The sequence below is a fragment of the Vicia villosa genome, linkage group LG6, assembly GCF_029867415.1.
Source record: "Vicia villosa cultivar HV-30 ecotype Madison, WI linkage group LG6, Vvil1.0, whole genome shotgun sequence".
NCBI classification, from domain to species: domain Eukaryota; kingdom Viridiplantae; phylum Streptophyta; class Magnoliopsida; order Fabales; family Fabaceae; genus Vicia; species Vicia villosa.
Window position 1 is genome coordinate 141,132,180 of NC_081185.1, and position 20,772 is coordinate 141,152,951.

General features: G+C 34.3%; 2 protein-coding genes across 2 annotated transcripts; one reads left to right on the top strand and one right to left on the bottom strand.

The window, feature by feature from the left end:
* Positions 1 to 353: 353 nt before the first annotated feature.
* Positions 354 to 3,323, bottom strand: LOC131614818 (uncharacterized). Its single transcript, XM_058886366.1, has one exon. It carries the CDS (start codon positions 3,321 to 3,323, stop codon positions 354 to 356), a length of 2,970 nt encoding a protein of 989 aa, XP_058742349.1.
* Positions 3,324 to 10,549: 7,226 nt separating this feature from the next.
* Positions 10,550 to 19,917, top strand: LOC131614819 (uncharacterized). The gene is made up of 5 exons (XM_058886367.1): positions 10,550 to 11,719; positions 11,834 to 12,497; positions 17,884 to 19,043; positions 19,129 to 19,792; positions 19,880 to 19,917. Exons 1-5 carry the CDS (start codon positions 10,550 to 10,552, stop codon positions 19,915 to 19,917), a joined length of 3,696 nt encoding a protein of 1,231 aa, XP_058742350.1.
* The last annotated feature ends 855 nt before the right edge of the window (positions 19,918 to 20,772 follow it).

Here is a 20,772-nt window from a genome sequence, read left to right on the forward strand (position 1 = left end):
GATCTTGACAACAGAATACAACCTTCATCTGCTTGCACCAATTCTCATAGTTATCTCCTTTCAGAATTGGTAGTGTTGCTGGAAAATGCCCATTCGGATGATTCATTGCCATCGCCATTCTTCTTGCCTTGAATCGATTAACCGGAGCTCTAGATACCAGATGTTGGCGCAACATCGGGGGAGGGTCAAGTCAGGAGCATCGTTAATTTCCGGGACATTCCTTTGAGCAATACCTTTGTGGGAGAGACACCACTTCTCCACCTAAAACCTTAAGGTGATAGGTGAGTGGGTTCTCCCACTTATATATGCTCAAGTCACCACACACATTTCCAATGTGGGACTATTATCCACACTCACACTTGATTCTCAACAATTTTATGCTTTAGATTTGTAAATGCTGCTTCGGCAGATTCATTCCATGTAAACTTTGAATGTCTTAATAAATCGGTGAGAGGAGCGGCGAGAGAGGCGTAGTGGCGCACAAAGCGTCTATAGAAACCGGTGAGTCCGAGGAAGCCCCTGAGAGTCGTGAGAGAACGTGGTCGAGGCCAATCCATGATTGCTTGAATTTTTGTAGGATCAGGGGTGACACCATTACTTGAAATGATATGACCTAGATAATCAACACTAGGAACAGCGAAAACACATTTGGATAATTTTGCATAAAATTGGTTAACTGATAGTAAATTGAGAATTAAAGATAAATGATGGGCATGGTCAGTTAAACAAGAACTATAGATCAAAATGTCGTCAAAAAAAACTAAAACAAACCGTCGTAGGAACGGCCGTAGTAGGTCGTTCATAGCCGATTGAAAAGAGCTAGGAGCATTAGTTAGCCCAAAGGGCATCACCAAAAACTCATAGTGTCCATCAAACGTGCGAAAAGCTGTCTTGTGTGTATCCGCCGGTGTAACCCTAATTTGATGATAACCAGATCGAAGATCGATCTTGGAAAAAATAGTTGCTGATCCTAGTTCATCAAAGATTTCATCTATGGTCGGGATAGGAAAACGGTCTCTAACGGTAACAGCGTTTAGTGCTCTGTAGTCAACGCAAAATCGCCAGCTGCCATCTTTTTTTCGAACCAATAGAACTGGGGAAGAGTAGGGACTTTGGCTGGGCTTAATTATTCCCTCAGCAAGCATGTCTTGAATTAAAACTGTCATAGCATCTTTTTGGGAATGGGGGTATCTGTAAGGTTTTACGTTGACAGGGGTGGTATTAGGTAAAAGAGGGATGTGATGGTCATGAGGGCGTGATGGTGGTAATCCGTGAGGTTTGTGAAAGACTTTTGGAAAGGATTTGAGAAGAGTGGTGATTTGGGGGGAAAGGGACGAAGGTAAAGAGTCAAAGAGGTCTGGATTTGAGGGAGAAGGGAGGGTATCTTGGGCAGGGGTGGGTTGGCAAATCAAAAGGTGTAAGGATGCTATTGAATCATTGTGGAGGAGATGGCAGATTTGATGAAATGAAGAGGGTGTGGGTAGTGTTTTAGAGTCACCTGTAATGGTGATGTCGTTGTCATTGTAAGTGAAGGAGAGCTTTGGAATTGAAAAGTCAGCCATGAGTGGACCAAGAGTACGCAACCATTCCATCCCAAGAACGATATCTGCCCCCTCTATAGGAAGTAAGTGGAACGAAATAGTGAACAAGTTGTCTTGGAGGGTGAGAGGAACTTGTTGGCAAAGTCCTGAACAGTTTAATTTAGAACCGTTACCTACCATAACCGAAAAGTTAGGGATAGGGGTAGTTTGGAGTTTTAGGTGGTGGGCAATACGAGGTTGGAGGATGTTATGTGTACTCCCTGTATCAATTAAAACAGTGACTGGTAAGCCAAAAATACTGCCACGAAATTTGAGGGTTTTGGGAGATAGGTGTCCACAAGCAGCTTGGGGTGATAGCTGGAAATAGGTTTCTTCCTGTTCTGAGTGGAAAACTGGTTTAGACTCATGTTCAGACTCATGTAAACTAGTGTCTTGTTGCAGTATTTCGTCCTCATCCACCAGTAATAAAAGGAATTTTCCAGCAGAGCACTTATGACCGGCGATGAATTTCTCATCGCAATTAAAACATAAGCCTTGGGCGCGACGCTCTTGAAGTTGGGCATTTGATAGGCGTCGAATGGGAAATTTGTTGGGCTGAATGGTGGTATTGGTTTTGGGGGGTGTAGATGGAATAGGTGGGGTTGGTTGGGTAGGCGGTTTAGGAAATGGGTCGGGAAAAGGCTTGTTATATTTTGGTTTGGACTCTCTTAGTTTAGATTCAATGAGTTTAGAAAGCCCAATAGCCTGAGAAATGGATGTGGGTTTGTGTATAGCAATTTCATTCTGGATTTCTGGAATAAGGCCTGAGATAAAACAATTCAGTATTGCATCATGTGATAACCCAACAACTTGGTTGCCCAATTTTTCAAAAGCTGCTTGATATTCCACAACAGAATTAGTTTGTTTAAGCTTAAATAATTCTGCTTGGTGATTTGCAAAAGTAGAAGGCCCAAATCTTAATTCTAATGCTCTAGTAAAAGAAGCCCAATCAGTAAGTAAGCGATTATGATGCATCCATTTAAACCAACCAAGAGCATCACCCTTCATATAAAAAGACATCATAGACAATCGATTTTCCGGGGGCATATTATAAAATCCAAAAAACTGATCTGCTTGGAATAGCCACTCTAAGGGATTTGACCCATCAAACAAAGAAAGTTCTAGTTTGGGAGAGCGAAATGGGGGTAAAGGTGGCAGATTTGTTGGTGGTGAGTAAGTATGGGGGTTTGGAAAAGGAATATTATAAGGGGAAGGTGGGGGTAGGCTGGTTGGAATAAAAGTGTAAGGAGTGAAGGCAGTGGAAACATGATTGTGAGGGTTATACGTGAAAGAAGGAATTTGGGAGGTTCCCCACGGAATTTGTGAGGTTCCCAACGAAAAGGGGATGGTTGTGGTGGTGCGGGGAGGGGTTGTGGAAGTGGACGCAATGCCGGACAGGGGTGAGGCTAGTGTAGGAATAGGGGAGAGTACAGTTTTCATACCTGAGGATGTAGGGTTGGTGGCGGCTGTAGTGGCAGCAGGTTGCTGTAGCAGCAGCTTTTGTAGTGTTGACATAATAGAGTCATATCGCGAGTCTGAGATCTGCCGGTCATTGTCCATTTTGGTGGTGATTTCCTGCAGATTCTGGTGTGTTTTATCCAGATCTGACTGCACAAAAACAAACCTATCATCCAGATCTGAATGAATCTGATCTACTGCATTAGCCAGCTGTGTGTTAGAGGTTTGAACAGCTTGTTCAATAATCTCTTGAGGTGTGGGTTGGGGTGGTTTGGGAGGAGCCATGGGTTCAAGATGAAAGCACCAATGATGCAAGAGGATTAGCAACTACTATCATAAACTAGGGTTAGCCATTGCATAAACACAAAACAAATAAAAGAAAGAGTTGTTCATTAATTTTCTGCCTTCTACCAAGCAGCAGCAAGGTTTAAATACAAGGACCCTAATGGATCAGATAAGTGGGCTGGGCCCAAAATAACATTCCCAAACTAAATAAAATAAAATAATTAAATTAATTCAACATGTAATCACTTAGATAGCTGGGCCTTTTAATAATTCGTTTGGGCCTTCTATCAACCTACGATGGATAAGAAAGAAAACAACTCACAATAGCAGTCGCTACAGAAACAAACAACTAACAAAAAAATATTAAATCAAAATACAATAAATCACAATCTCAAACCCTAAATTTTTTATAGAGATAGATTTTGTGATTAACTTACTTGATTGAGACAGAGCCCTACGAGCAAACTATCATTCCACCTAATTTGCAAAGCATCATGAAGGGAAGTTTAAAAACATAGTTAAAAAATGAATGTTTATTTTGATTCAAACATCATACTGAGTTGACTAAGGGTTGAACCGATAAAGTATGGAAAAAATCCAGAGAAATCTGTGTCGGGATCGAATTGGGTCCTTCTTCAAAGATGAGATTGAGCTTAGCGGTTGAGAGAGAACGAGTCAGTTATCAAAATCAAACATATTCTTTTGGAAACCACAAAACTGAAGTTCATTTGGAAAAAGTCAACTATGTGGGTCAACCTTTGACTTTTGAAAAAAAGGGTCAACCATGAACTTTTGAGGATTCAAATCATCAACATATGACTATGGAAGACATTTGACCAAGAGAAATCAAGAAAATTCATCAAGAATCAAAAAGTCAACAAAGGTCAAAATTAGGGTTTTTAAGTGATTTTGACCTCATTTTGGGGACTTCAAATTTCACCTACACACTCAAAAATCTCTCGACATGAAAGTTGTAGATCTCGATCATATAAACAAATATGTCACTTTTCTTATTTCAACAAAAAATGATTATTTTGAGAGATATGGAATTATGAAGATTATGTTCAAAAAAAGTTAAATTTTTTTTAAGTGTTTTCACTTGAATTTTTCCTAACTTTGTGGCCATTTTTCTCCATGATCCCAAAAGAGTTTGAGAAAAATTTTAACAAGTGGATTGAAGTAAGTAGAAAGGGATTTCCAAAGAGACAATTAGCATGAAATTCCATGGCTTGATCTAGGAGATATGATTTTGTGAAGAAGGCTCCATAACACTAGAAAAACTCCATGAACATGAAGAAGTTATGAACCAAAATCATTTAAAATGCAAAGATTCCTTTCTTGCAGCCCCTCTAACATGTTCAAGGCACCAAAATCATAAGATTTCACTTGCTTTTGAGCTATGACCCAAGTGTTTAAGACATTATCCAAGTGATCATTCCACTAATGGCATAAAGATCACACTTCCATTTTCAAAAAGAGGCTTTAATCACAACAACTCTTCTCTTGAGCCACTACAATGTTTCTTCTGCAGCAAAAGCATTTCAAATACCACAAGCAAGCTCCTAATGTTCAGAATAAAGTCACACAAGCATGCTTGAGCCTTGTACCACACCATGGGAAACCTAATTTTCTCTTTTCTTCACAAACAAGCAAGATGGTACAAGTATCACATGAGAACTCCAAATGCTGATATTTTTTCCCTCCACAAACCCTAATTCATGCCTTTAAATAGAGGGCCTCACTCCCTTGACCAAACACATAAGAAATCCAAAAGTCACTCTTCATTCCAAAATCCATATTTTGTGTCATTTGCATTTTCATAGAAATTTTTAGTTTGAGAAGTTATGGGTGCAAATCAACCTTTCTAACATCTTCCATATATCATTTGGAAGCTGTTGATCACCTCCATACACTTCCCAAACACCTCAAACTTAGAATCACTTTCAAACCTCCATTAAAGCTTCACAAAGAGCCTTAACCTTCCAAACTTCATTCCATAAGCTCACTAGTCAAACTAATCATTCAAACACCTTTTATATACCATATAGAAGCTGTTCAGATCATTGATTCACATCTGGAACACTTAGAATACATTGTGGCACTTTAACTTTTTTGTCTTGTAGGTACAATCGAGCTACAGGTTCCAGATATTTTGAAGGGCAATTAAGCATCCATTTAGCTTCCCTACATCACAAGGAAGCTATCCAGATCAAGCAAGGAGTCCTGTAACACCTCCAGGTTCAGGTAGATCTCCATTTTCAGAGGTACAAAACTTAAACTCGAGCTTACTCATTTAGGAATCATTCTGATCACTTCTTGTTATCAGTCTACTCAGAAAGATGTAAGGATCAATAGCCCTAAGGTTTTAGGGCTTAATCTTGAGTTTTAAGGATTTAATTTGAAAACTAATTTTTAGAGTTCATATGTATTTTCTCGAAATCTGAATGTTTGAGCATGAATTAACGGTTGATAGTTGTGTAGTTAAATTTGTACTTAAAAATGGATCAAAATGTACTTTTATTTTGTTAAATTTGATTAAGATTCAGAGAAGTTTGAAAATCAACCATTGTTGTTGTGGTTATCTCACGAAGAAGATGAAGATAGCTTTGGCGCCAAACTTCAGTTTAAAAAATGAAAGATAAAATATAATGAGTTGGAATCTCCCTCGCCCCAGACGTTTTTCTTCTTATTTTTTCCCTTTTCCAACTTATTTTCTCTCATATTGAGTTGGTTCATCTTTTTATCACTTATGGTGCGCTGGCCCAGTGGTGTATATTTTGTGTGGTGAGTTCAGTGGCGCGGGTTCAAGCCTTAGAAGCCACAAAAACCTTATTTTTTACAACTTGTTTATTTTAATTTTAACTAAAATTTGAAAAATCATAACAAATAGAAAAATTAACTTTTTTAACTTGTTCTTTTTTGTTTGGTTTATTTATGTTTCCAATTTTCATATTATGTTTAAAAAACCCAAAAATAGTTATTATTTTATCATGAAAAATTAATTAAAAACATGTCTTTTATGTATTAAAAAATCAACAAAATCATTTCTTTTGAATGTTTTCTTCAAATCAATCTTGTTTATTTTGTAAATATATTTTTAGGGTTAGGATAATGTGTCCTTAACTTTTTTATGCACCCTTAGACCAAATCTCCTTTAGAATTTGGTATTTAATCATTAAAAATTAATTAGGTTTAGGTGTTGATTTCAAAACCCTAATTCAAAAAATAGCTTGATCTTTGCTTATCAATGTTATGTACTTGTTTATCTTGATCATTATCTTTTGTACATGTACATATATTTGTTGATTTCCATCCTTGTGTTTTTGTACTTGTCTTCATTATATTTTCTTTGTATATATCTTTTCTATCTAACCATATGCATAAGATTTATATCTATCATTCATCATTCATTCATGAATCCACCCAAAGGTATAAACATCCTTGCTCATTACCATTGATGATTATTATACTTACTTGTTTGTCTCTTGTGACACATGTTATCTCGCACACACACACACACACACACACACACACACACACACACACACACACACACACACACTTGAGGTATCCATTGATTGATTGCTTAAGTTGTTTGTTGAAAATCCAAAGGAATGAGAATGGTATTGACTAAAATTGTCAAGGTACTCAAACTCTTTTCCAAATCTCTTTTATTTTGTGTTAAAGTATTGTTAAAGCTTTTCACTTGTTAAAAAATAATTTTGTATTGTTGAAGCTCAACCTTTTTAAACCAACCCTTGATTTTGTATTGTTAAAGTTCAACCAACCTTTTGTTTTAAAACCTTGGCACTAAGAGGTGAAGTATTTTCGGTGAAACTACTCTTAGTCCATTGACCTTGTATTTTTAAAGTTTGGTCTCATTTTTATTGGTTTTGTATTGTTAAAGCTCAATCAACCTTTTGTTTTAAAACCTTGGCACTAAGAGGAGAATTATTCCCGGTGAAACTACTCTTAGTCCATTGACCTTGTATTGTTAAAGCTTGGTCCCTTTTTTATTGGTTTTGTATTGTTAAAGCTCAACCACCCCTTTGTTTTATAACCTTGGTGCTAAGAGAAGAATTATTCCCGGTGAAACTACTCTTAGTCCATTGACCTAGTATTGTTAAAGCATGGTCCCTTTTTATTAAAAACCCGTTGAGTATTGTTAAACCTTAACACCCAAAAAGATTTTGACCACTTGGCTATTTATTTTCCTTTTTAAGAGGAACTACAAAAGCTCTGATTTCCCTATTGCACTTAAGGGGTATGTAGGCCTAAGATGCGGTGTCTTATCGAGCTCACTTTCAAAAAACTTCTTTTCCCATCCCCACAGTCTTTTTAAAAACAAGTTCACATATGCTTTTCAAATAGATGTACATAAAAAGAATATTTTCAAAGAGGTTCCCATGGGATACCATGGATATGAGGGGTGCTTAAAACCTTCCCCTTGTATAACAAACCCCCTTACCCAAATCTCAGATAAGTTTATTAGTTTTGATTTTAAAAACTTCTGTGGGTTTTATTCTCTCTTTCTCCCATTTCTTTTGAAAACAATAAAGCGCAGTGGCGACTCTGTTTAAAACAAATGAGCTAAGTCTTTCCCATGACTTTAGTCTCACCAAATTTCACCGCTACACATAAAATAAAGTGCGTCTAAAGCCAAAAAAACGTTGTCTAAAGTGTTGTTTGGCGTAGTGAATGGAAAGTCTATCAAAGTATGAGTCTTATCGTCAAGTCGATACAAAGACAAGTCGAGGAAAAGACAAGATGTTTGAATTGTGGGACTTAGGAAAATTTATAAAATTTTAGTATGATGGTACCACTACAGATGTTAGCATTGTCGAAGAAGTGGAAATGGATAAGATCATACAGTTACTAGGGACACGTGGAAGTTTTTAATGACGAAAGACGCGTGGAAATGAAGACATTTCGGACGTTGCTTGGTTGACTGTTGAAGACGATTACATTAGAACTAGTATATAAGTAATTGATGTTTAAAGGATTAGGGGTCCGCAATTTAACAAAGATTCTATATACTCAAAGTATCCAAGTTTTAGAAAGAAACGAGTGACCTAAATAGACAGTTCCATTTATAAACTCAGTTTTTGTTTACTTTGTTTAATTCACTGCACTCAATCTTTTCTTTTAATTTCGACATTCATTGTCAAATATATTTTTAAAACTTATGATTTTTGTACAATTCGTCCTAGGATATTTTCGAGTTTAATCTCTTAAGTAAAATCAATTTTGTCTTTTTTTACCAAAATTTCTAGTAAACACCTGCAAAACAAGGTTCCACATACTGTTGGTTAGGCTTTGAACTTATATATTCTGTCAAACTCTTATGCACAAACTGATTCACAACTAGAGGAACTTTTGGTATTGCTGTCTTCCCTCTCTCCTAATCTGCTTATGGAAGATTCAGTTGTTGGGTGGAGAAATGCCTCTAGTTTTTTGAAAAAAATGGCCTACATAACCTTAGCTGATTTTTTGATTTTGAATTTTGCAATTGACGCAATGCAATATGCGGCCTTAGCTCCTACCTAGAGTTCTTCAGTCCCAAGACACATTAAACTTTTCACCTGAAGGCTGCTTCTAAGAAGGCTCCCAACATGAGACGAATTGTCTTTTAGAGATATTCTCTTTGGTGCGCACAATATCGTTTGTCTGATTTGTCTTGTCCTTCCTAAAGATCTTGATCCCCTATTCTTACTCTGCTCAATTAGTCATCGCGTTTGGGATTCTATGCTAAATTGGCTTTTCTTATGCCTTTGCATCAACTAACAATGACACACATGCTTAATTTTAAACTACTTGGCAGGTATTTTAAAGAAAAAAACTCCGCTTTTTTATTTGGGTGTCGGTTGTATAGTCTAATTGGTTGGCAATAAATGATGTTCTCTTTATTAAAGGGGGGGCAAAAAAACTTTTTTTGATATCGTTTTTCTTGCTAAAAAAACTAGCTTGGAAGTTGTTGGATGCTATGTTGTTGAGGGGCTTATATTTAGCTTTGGAGGATTGATTTAGAAATCCTTTCCCCTGTTTTCATTAATTTCTTCTAGTGTTCTTCTTCTCTTTGTATAAGGATTAAGTACCCATAGTACTCAATTTCAATTCATCTCTCTATTGTGTCTATGTTTGAATTATATAGAATGGGAGCAGGAAAGGGGGAAGCGACCCAAACAGAAAAAAAAAAGGCATGAGCATTTTATTTTTAGATTTTCATATTATATTAAGATGAACAAAAGAGTATCGATATGGTCAACCAACCGAACACTATAATTTAATGTCAAATGACTTTATGTTTTATTTTATTTTAAAGTTAAATAAATTTTTTAAATATTTGCATTAAGATATCCAGTATCCAATTTAAAGGGATGAGTAAAAAAGAATTTACTTATTTTAACTGAAAAATGAAGAATATATTGTTAATACTAATATTAAATAATTTAACAAATATTAACTTTTTTTTAATAGTGATCCAAATTTAGCTCTGACAAAAAAAATAGTGATCAAAATTTAGTGTTTTTTTTGTTGTAACGGTTATCCAATATTTTGTTGAAAAATATTATTTAATTTATAATAAAAAAATTATTTTCTCCGAACAAACATGACTAAAATCGACATTTTAGTCATATTCAACTAAAATATGTTGAACACCTCACCCTAATATCAACGATTTTTGTTAGACATTCCTATAATTAGGGCTTGAGGGACAAGAGCAACACATGATTCTGTCCCTATTTTCACGTCACCACTAAACGCTGTTTCCTTTGTCAACATATAAAACATGTCTTTGCGTGAATATCTCTAAGTCTTTTGAACTTGTTTTGAGGAGATAGTCTCGTAACACTACCGCCTAAGCTGTCGAGGGTTTTTGTATATATAGGGTTCATGTTCATGTGTTTTGTTTCATGTTTATTCTTGCAGCCGCACAAAGACAAAAACACTCTCACATTAAACAGGTTCTTATTTTCACTGTTTTTCTCTTTTAGGGTTTGCTTTGAACTATTTCACAAGTTCACAAAATATAAACTTATACTAAAACTTAATCATGCCTTGTTACTATTTTTGTTGTTGGGAGCAAAATTAGGTTAACTGCATGTAAGTAGCATTGATTTTCATTTTGCTACTATCATAAGGTATTTTAGGTAAGAAATTCATTACAGTAACACTCACAACAATACTTTTTCTTATAACTAACTTTCGCAGAACTCAATTTGAAAATGGTGAGAACTAGCAAAGCAAAAAGAAAAGGTTGTAATAGTGCTCCTGCTAATATGAATATGGAGTCGGAGAAGTTGATTGATGGGAACAAAGATGTGGATCCTCAGTTATGGCATGCTGTTGCTGGAGGATTGGTGCAAATTCCAGAAGTTAACTCTAAGATCTTCTACTTCCCTCAAGGTCATGCCGAGCATGCATATCAACCTGTCAATTTTCCTGCTGATTTCAAACTTCCATCTTTCATTCCGTGTCGAGTTGCAGCTATTGATTATAGGGCTGATCTTGAGACGGATGAGGTGTACGCAAAACTCCGGTTTGTTCCTTTGCATATAAGTGAGGTTAGTTTTGATGATGACGGTGTTGGTGGCGTTGATAATATGTCTGAAAATAAGAATAAATATCAATCTTATACGAAAACCTTGACACAATCTGATGCAAACAATGGTGGTGGATTTTCTTGTCCTAGGTATTGTGCAGAAACACTTTTTCCTCCCTTAGACTATTCAGGTACCCCTCCTTCTCAGTACATTTATCCCATGGATGTTCATGGGGAGACGTGGGAATTCAAACATGTTTATAGGGGCACGCCGAAGCGGCATCTGTTAACAACTAACTGGAGTGATTTTGTAACCGACAAGCTACTTGTTTCGGGGGATTCACTTGTGTTTTTGAGAGCTGAAAACGGTGATCTTCATATTGGAATTCGGAGGTCTAAAAGACGAAATGACATTGGATTTAACCTTTCATTAAAGAGGAAACCTGGGAGTGAAATTGGAATTCGTATTGGACCATCATACAGACTTCCATCATCTTCGGGGGAGAAAGATAATGAACTTCCAAAAAATGATAAAGAAAATGGATTGAGAAGTAATGATAAGATTATGGGTAAGGGAAAAGTGAAGGCTGAAGATGTTCTCGAAGCAGTAAGACTTGCTGTCAATATGCAACCGTTTGATGTTGTTTACTATCCTCGAGTTGGTACTCCCGAGTTTTTTGTGAAAACCTCTTTAATTAGAACAGCATTTCAGGTTAGGTGGTGTTGTGGAATGAGGTTCAAGATGGCCATTGAAACGGAAGACTCGTCAAGGATAAGTTGGTTTCTCGGAACAATTACTTCTGTTCAGGCGGCTGATCCAGCATGGCCCGACTCTCTTTGGAGACTTCTGCAGGTATAGACATGTTAATTACACACTTCTTTTGAACTCAGTTATAATCGAATATAACTAATTGAATTTTCAACTTTGTTTCGGCTTTAAATAATCTTTCGATATCATACTTTTTAGGTTACATGGGATGAGCCTGATTTACTTAAAAATACGAAAAGGGTGAATCCGTGGCAAGTGGAAATAGTATCTAACATGCCTTCAATCCCTTTTTCCTCTTTCTTGCCAACATCGCGGAAGAAACTGAGATTGGCTCAATGCCCAGATTTCCCCGTTGATGGCCAATTTTCAATGCCAACTTTTCCAAACTACTTTCAAACTCCAAATGTTCCAATTTTTCATTTACCAGAAACTAGGCCTGCTGGTATGCAGGGAGCCAGGCATGATCCTTTTGGTCTCTCTTTACCGGACCTTCACATTAATAAGTCTCCATTAGGTCTCTTTAATCCTAATTTCCAACAACCACATGATCATAATGCATCAATATCGAAGACAGTCCCAAGTAATGCTGTATTGCAAAAGGCGAACAACAGTGAAAATATTGTTTCGTGCTTACCATCAGAGAAACATATTCATGCAAAGTCAGCCCAGATTGTGCTTTTTGGCAAAACCATACGGATTGACGCGGGAAAAGAAAATGCTGTGAAGAAAATCACTACTAATTTTTCTAATCTTCTGCGAGATTCGCCAAGACAATCCTCTGGTGAGAGAGTTGAATGTAATCCCAAGAACCAACGCAACAAAGATATTTTGGCAGGAGAAACAATGGAGATTGAACATTCAGGTAGGAATTAGGAATGAATTAATGTTTTTTTTTTGTATTGCAATTATTGGTTCATCTCCTATAAATTGATATATGATATATGTTAATGATCCTTTTCTTGCTCTTTCAGCGGCTTCATCGAAAGAGGTAGGAGGTGGAAGTTCTTAATTGAATCCATTAGCTGCGCGACGAAGGAGTTTACTGCCAAAAAACATCAGTTCAATTTGAAGAGCTTAATGAACAATTTTAAATTATTTTCCCTTTTCTGTAGTAGGATCATATGAGGCTTATGTTGGAATTTTTTCTTGATTTTAAAAAAAAAAATCTGAATAAATGTGAGTGGATCCTATAGCCATAATTTCCTATAAACATGATTGCTTTATAAGAAGTTATCTATGTATTCCAACAATTACACATTTGATTTCAGTTCTGATTCTTGCATTATGTGCATTCTAAGGCTGAAATTTTATATCTTGTCACTCAAAATTGGTGCACAATGCCAAGAATTGTGCTAGTTTCCAGAAAAGTGAAGAAAGAAAGAAAGAAAAAGTTTAAAGTTTGGTGAAAGTCTAACAAGTCCAAACTTCCAAGCACAGATATTAAAGGAAATGGGGAGTTTAAGTTCTGCTACTGTGTTGTTAATCATGCATATCTTTTCTATTGACTGAATAAGTAATATTAGTATAAGCGATTAGATTAGAAATAGATGATTAGTATGGAAATAACCTTAGAATGAAAGAATTGATCAAGTATATTTTTAGTGAAACTCAATGTATTTAGTTTTTAAAGAAAACTATGAAATTATACCTACATGTTTGGTATTCTCAAAAAGCGTGATGTCAAAGTGTTTTTTTTTTTTGTTTCCAAAGCATTTTACACTAAAGGTAACTCTACCCAATTTTTTATGGTGGATAGATAAGAATTTACCTTTTTTTTTATTAGTTTACTATTCCTAACTTCTTGTAATCAATTCTTAAAATCAATTATTCCTTTTCATCCGTTTTTCTTTTGTTGCTCTTAAATTGAACAACTTCAATAACCCTCCTAATATATTTTTTTTTACCCTTTTCGTCATTCCCACATTCAAAAATAATTTTGATAAAAATATCTAAACTGTTAAGATATTATTGGGATTGATATATTATTTAGATATTAGATATAATATCAAATATAATCTAATCTAATAATATCAAATATAATTTAATCTAATAATATCTATTATAATCCAAAGCTCAATCATAGTTGTATATATATAGTCATAGTCTATATCATGATTTGTATAATCCAATAACAATGCTCATCGCTCGATCCTCCTCCAATGTTGCGCTAACAAAGACAACATTTTTCACACAAATTATTTTTGTTGAGATTATATTCAAACATAAACCACACTTTATATTTCACTCAATTTTAATATACGGAGCCTCTACCTATAATTAGAGTGTTACCTTTCATTTTTTTCTCATCCATTCCTCAGTATAGGGAGCCTAGCCTGTAAGTCTTATTTGGTGTTAGAGTTCACTATGTTACATATTTGAAGATGTTATCATTGTTGGGATTGACATTATTAGAAGTTGTAAGCATCTTAGTAAAATGGCCTAAAAATATGCTTTCAGTATCCTTATTCTCTTTGTAGAAAGTTCAGTCCTCCCCTAAAATTTTTTGGATGTGATTTTTCTTTTTTCCTTGACTAACTTTAAGATGGAAATATCTAGAATCCTATCACCCTCTTTGAGAAATTAAATTTTGGCTCGTTAACTCCACCAAATTTTCTCGTTCCGGAGAGCTCTGTCAAGATCACTTTCCGCCTACAATATCCTTTGGAAGTTCTCTTTGTTGGGGGTAGCCTTCCCTAAATTGTTGAGATTATCTTGGACAAGTTTTCTCTCTTTAGTGATGTCTCCAAACATGTTCTGACCCATTTGGTCAAGGGCTTGAAGAGTATCTTTGAGCGTTGTAACATAGTAGCCAATCAAATTATCTCAAGTATTCTTGTCATTGTTCTAGTTGTCTGCCTCTGATTTCCATATATTCTCAAATCTGATTATATTGTGTATCCTGTTATACTTGGACCTGTGAACATTGTCAGTGGTCAAAGCCAATTAGAGGGTATTATCATAATTACAGTATTATCCAAGCCAATTAGAGGAAGCCAGATATCTATCTAGCCTAGCTTGAATGTAATTGTTACCCTAACAGTTATTAGCCCACGTAAATTTATTGCCTGAGTAGCCTATATCATAAAGTCCCCAAACACAAATTCTCATTATAGATTAAGTTATAAAGATACTTAATCATGGCACAAGTATTAGGTTTATCCTGATGGTTAATGTACCCATATATACCTGTATGTGACATGTATCAACACTATCACCAAAGGAAGCATACGCATGATTATAGTTTTTTTTGTTATCATAAATGTACAGAGGCCCATTTTAATTTTTAAAAGGGTCCAAATTTAAAAAGGGAAAAGCTAACATGTGCCCCAAACGCACAAGTTAATGAGATATTTATAGAAATATTTTCTTGGAACGCGTGCATTCAATGTATCGAAACTTTAAATATGACTTTATTGCATTTAATCATATTTAACTTTTTTTAATTATAGTATCCTTAACATGTGCCCTTAGGGCACATGTTAGCATGACCCATTTAAAAAATAATAGGCAAAATACTCATTTTGGTCCCTTAATTATACCCTTGAGTTCAGATTGGTCCCTTAATTTTTTTTCGTGTCACATTAGTCCCTGAACTTTCAAAATGTTTCATTTTAGTCCTTTTTGTCTAATTAGCGACGAAAAACCTTTGAAAAACGGTCACTAAATCTGTCGCTAATTAGGCAAAAAGGATTAAAATGAAACATTTTGAAAGTTAAGAGACCAATGTGACACGAAAAAAAATTAAGGGACCAATATGAACACAAGGGTATAGTTAAGGGACCAAAATGACTATTTTGCCAAAATAATATAATCATAATAATTTAAAAAGATATATAAAAATATAATTAGATTTAATTGTAATTTTGGTCTTCCATTATTTTTTTTGGATTTCGGTCCTTTATTTTTAAATCCGGAATTTTAGTCACTTTATTTTAGTTTTTTTTAGAATTTTGGTCCCTTTGCCAATCCGAAAGCAATTTTTAATGAAATGAAGCTCATATTTAATTTTTATAATTATATTGAATTTTGATCTATCTCAAATTTTACATGTATTGAGTTTTTAAACTAATAAATGGTCGATTTTAAGTTTTTAGATTATCGTAAAATGAAAATTAAATAAAAAGGTAAGTTTTAAGTTGTGAACTAAATATCAAAATAAAATGATTTAAAATTTTTTATAATATTAATTTTAATATATAATAATAATAATAACTATTAAAATTTAACGACGAGCTTAAAGAACCTAATCTAACGGTGAAAAAAGAGAATGTTGTAAAAATGCTGTGGCTTCACCTCGAAAGAAACTGAAGAGAGTTGAAACGAATTCGAAAGGGAAACGGTAACTTGGGCAATTGGATTTGTAGACAAATTATTTACATGTTTCACCCTTATAAAACATATAATCACTTTTTTTATTTAATCAATATTATTTTTTAAAAAACAACAACATATTTAATAAAAAATAAAATATTTTAAAATAAAATATATAATTTATTCAAAAGAGTTAAAAACCAATTGATTCATATTAATAAATAAAAAATTTGATTAAAAATAATTAAGTAAAATAATTTATCTTTTAATTTAAGTCTTTAGAATAAATTAAAATAGATTATTAATAATATTTTTAAATGTTTTATTTAAATATATTATTTTGTTTTAAAAAAAATAATTAAATCAAAATGATTAATTATATTTTTATAAGAGTTTAACGATGATATTTATTAAAATATTACAAAATCCAGTGAAACTTATTTGCCTCCAAAATCCAGCTATTCACCATAGGATCCGGAACAGTTAAAACAGACCAAAATTTCATAAAGTGAAGAATCGCGTGTTTTTTTTTTCTTCCGTTAGAGTTGGACACTTGGCTTAATCTAAAAGGTTATTCAAAAACAGGTGAGTATTCTGTGTTATTTTTCGGCATACTGTTATAAGATTCTGTATTTTAACTAGAATATACTAAACCCTGTCTTGTTTTATTATTCTTCCCCATATTAAACTCTCAAGGGTTTTTCTTTATATATATACATACTTTTTCATATTTCTTTTCTCTCCTGCCTTCTTAGAACTCCCTTCTTCAATACTTTAATACCAGGTTCTTATTTTTACTATTTTTCTATTCAATCTTTCTTTACTCTCTCTTTTGTAGTTTCAACTACTTTATATGTGTTGTTAGTAATTTTAGTTTCTAAATCAGTATTACAAACAAGTTAATCATGGCGGGTTAATATCTTTTGTGTTATCAAAATTGACACCAAACAACGTTAATGCTATAGTAAAAAAAACTCTCAATTTTGAATTGCTTTGCTCATGGTTTTAAAAAACTGTCGTCGTCGCGTCACGGTGCGTAAAGGTTTTCTCAATTTCGATCGATACAGGTGTCGTAACACTGATTGTGGTCGTCGCGGTGTGAATTAATCAGAATTTGTTTTTCAATATAAAAAACAGTAATAACGGTATCAGCATCTACCAAAAACGTTTTGTCGCGTGTCCGTTTTCGCGATCGCGTACCGTTTTATATAACCCTGGTTATGCTCTTATAATTTCTCTCAAATAAGAAACCCTGATTATAGTGTTTTGTTTTATTTCTATGATCATAGAAGTTTTATTTTATTATTAGCAAAGGAGAAAGTATCGTTTAATTGTTTATTTTTTATTTATAACAATTTTTAATTTTGGTAAAGAATTTATATTTTGTTATATGATATTAATAATTATATATCGGTCAATATGTAAAAGTAGCCGATATTTTAGTCAAATTTACCTAAATTAGGTTGAACAACAACTTCTCTTAATATTTACAACTGTTTTGTTAGACATTCCTATAATTATGGATTGAGGGACAACAACATCAATTTGTTCAGTTATGTTTTTAAACTAAGAATCCCTATTTTTTATCAACACTCCACCCATGTTTTTGGGAATAGTTAGGTACTTAGGTCAACTAATTTTCGGGAGTTATTAGTGAGTCTTTCAATTGGTTTTTTTGTATATACACTTAATGTGCTTAATTTTTTTCATGTGCATTCTCTCACTCACACGTAACCTTATTTTTTCTAACGCTACGTTTTTTGACACAGGTTCTTATTTTCATATTTTTCTGTTGTTTAGTATTAAAGTTTTAGTTTTGAAACCAAACAAAATATAAACTAAACTTAATGATGGCAGGTTATTATTTTTGTGTAATCATAATTAGGCAAGAAATTCAATACAATAACACTCTTTTTTTTCTTCATATTTTCGTGCAGAAAACAATTTTATAATGGCGAAATCCATGAAAGAAAGAACAAACGGTAGCAATCAAACTCGTCCTTCTAATAAGAAGAAGGAAAAGGAGTCAAGGAAGAAGTTGATTGATGGGAACAGAGATGTGGATCCTCACCTATGGCATGCTGTTGCTGGAGGAATGGTTCAAATTCCAGAACTTAACTCTAAGATATTCTACTTCCCTCAAGGTCATGCCGAGCATGCATATCAACCTGTCAATTTTCCTACTGACTTCAAAATTCCATCCAAAATTCCATGTAGAGTTGCGGCTATCCATTATAGGGCGGATCCTGCCACAGATGAAGTGTATGCAAAACTTAGGCTTGTTCCTCTGCATACTAGCGAAGTTAGTATGGATGATGACGATGTTGCTGACATCGATAATATGTCTGAAACCAAAAATAAATATCAATCTTACACGAAAATATTGACACAGTCTGATGCAAACAATGGTGGTGGATTCTCTTGTCCTAAATATTGTGCCGAAACACTTTTTCCTCCATTAGACTATTCAGATATGTTTCCTTCTCAGGAAATTTCTCCCAAGGATGTGCATGGAGAAACATGGACATTCAGACATGCCTACAGGGGCGCGCCAAAGCGGCATCTGTTCACAACTGGGTGGAGTGATTTTGTGACCGCCAAGCTACTTGTTTCGGGGGATTCACTTGTGTTTGTGAGAGATGAATACAATGATCTTCATGTTGGAATTCGAAGGTCTAAAAAACGAAACGACAGTATATTTAACTTTTCATCAAAGAGGAAACTTGATAGTGAAACTGGAATTTGTCTTGGACCATCATACGGTAGACTTACTTCGTCTTTAGGAGAGTTGAGAATAAGTGATAAGGTTATGGGAATAGGAAAAGTGAAGGCTGAAGATGTTCTTGAAGCAGTAAGACTTGGTGTCAATATGCAACCGTTTGATGTGGTTTACTATCCTCGGGCTGGTACACCCGAATTTTTTGTGAAAACCTCTTTAATTAGAACAGCACTTCAGATTAGGTGGCATCGTGGAACGAGGTTTAAGATGGCCATTGAAACTGAAGACTCGTCAAAGATAAATTGGTTTATGGGAACAATTGCTTCTATTCAGGCTGCTGATCCAGCGTGGCCCGACTCACTTTGGAGACTTCTGCAGGTATAGACATGTTCATTATATACTCCTTTTGAACTCAGATTTATAATTAATTGTATTTTTAAAATTTGTTTGGTTAATCTTGTAGGTTACATGGGACGAACCTGATTTAGTTACAAATACGAAAATGCTGAATCTGTGGCAAGTCGAAATAGTATCGGAAATGCCTTCTCCCCCTTTCTTGCCATCAAGTAAGAAACTGAGATTGGCTCAACACCCAACTTTCTCCATTGATGGCCAATTATCAATGCCAACTTTTCCAAATGCTGGCATGCAGGGAGCCAGGCATGATTATTTTAGTCACTCCAATTCATCCTATCGTGTCGAGAAAATTCCACTAGCTCTCTTTTGGCCTTATTTCCGACAATCCTTTGATCAAGATGCCTCAACATCGAGGACTGTCCCTAATAGCCCGACATTGCAAAAGGACAGCAATAGTGAGAATGTTTCCGGTGAGAATGTTTCAGGCTCGATGTCAATTTCTACACAACCATTAGAGAAACTGAATCATGAGAAGCCGAAGGAGATCGTGCTTTTTGGCCAAAAAGTGTATACGAAGCCAAAACAGTTGGTGCTTTTTGGCCAAAAAATACACATTAACTCGGGATATGAAAATGGTGAGGAGAAAATCACAAAATATTCTTCTGATTCTCCTCTACAAGACTCCTCTAGTGAGAGGCTGGAATATAATCTAGAGAACCAATGCAAAAACGATACATTGGAAGGAGAAACAGTGGAGATTGAAGATTCAGGTAAGAATAAGTAATGAATAAAATTCAAAAAATGGTTCATCTTTTAGAAATTGATATATGTTAATAATAAATTTGATGCTGTTTCAGTGAGTCCATCAAATGAGGCAGCGCGACAGTTCTATTAACAATGGAAGGAAGAAATGTAACCTGTGTGCGAGTGAATCCTATTACTATAGTCATAATTTGCTAAAAAAATGTTATCTGTGTATTCCTACACTTGGAAAGTTTATTCAATTCTAATTCATCTTGCATTGAGTTTCCCTTTTTGCTCCCTTTAATAGTATCATTGCCTATTAAAAAAAAAAAATTCATCTTACATTGAGTTTTTCTACTATGTTGATTTTTTTGGTAGAGCTATGTATATAACAGAAACCCATCATTTATGTTGAGATAAATGGATTCCAATTTCAGTGACATGACAAAATTAAACTTAGTTCAACACATATTAATTCAAACTTAATATTATACTCTTTCCTTTTCAAATTATACGTCAAAGAAAAATAAAAATCACATTTATTAAAAAAACATAACATAATATCTTTACAATTGACTTTCACTTTATAGAGCATCAAGAATTTCAATGATACGACTCAAAATTTCTTCTTTGTGTACTCTAATATATGTGGTGACAAAGTTGTCAATTTTCATTTCAACACATCCCAACTTAAACTATTGAAATGATACTTGATTACAATTCTAAAGTATTTAAGACTTCATCATAAACTTTTTTTTGAGACTTGATGACAATTCTAAAGTATTTAAGACTTGATTACAAAATTAAGTGACTCTGCAGTATGAAGATATGATGAATCGATTAAACAAATGTGAGCACAATTTATACTACACAGAATTAATTTTTTTTTGAGACATTTGTTAGCCATTGTATTAGTTGGTTACTAATAGAAGGTTGGTTAGAAGTTAGTTATCAGCTATGGTAGTTACTTGCTTTGCAAGTAATATAACTCTCTCTTGTATATAAG

What these genes read in the sequence shown, in the direction of transcription:
- LOC131614818 (XM_058886366.1), bottom strand. Translation starts at nt 3,323, where the DNA reads ATGGCTCCTCCCAAACCACCCCAACCCACACCTCAAGAGATTATTGAA.
- LOC131614819 (XM_058886367.1), top strand. Translation starts at nt 10,550, where the DNA reads ATGGTGAGAACTAGCAAAGCAAAAAGAAAAGGTTGTAATAGTGCTCCT. An exon ending in AATGGAGATTGAACATTCAG is followed by an intron (nt 12,498 to 17,883) that starts GTAGGAATTAGG and finishes ATTTTCGTGCAG; the next exon opens with AAAACAATTTTATAATGGCG. An exon ending in CACTTTGGAGACTTCTGCAG is followed by an intron (nt 19,044 to 19,128) that starts GTATAGACATGT and finishes TTAATCTTGTAG; the next exon opens with GTTACATGGGACGAACCTGA.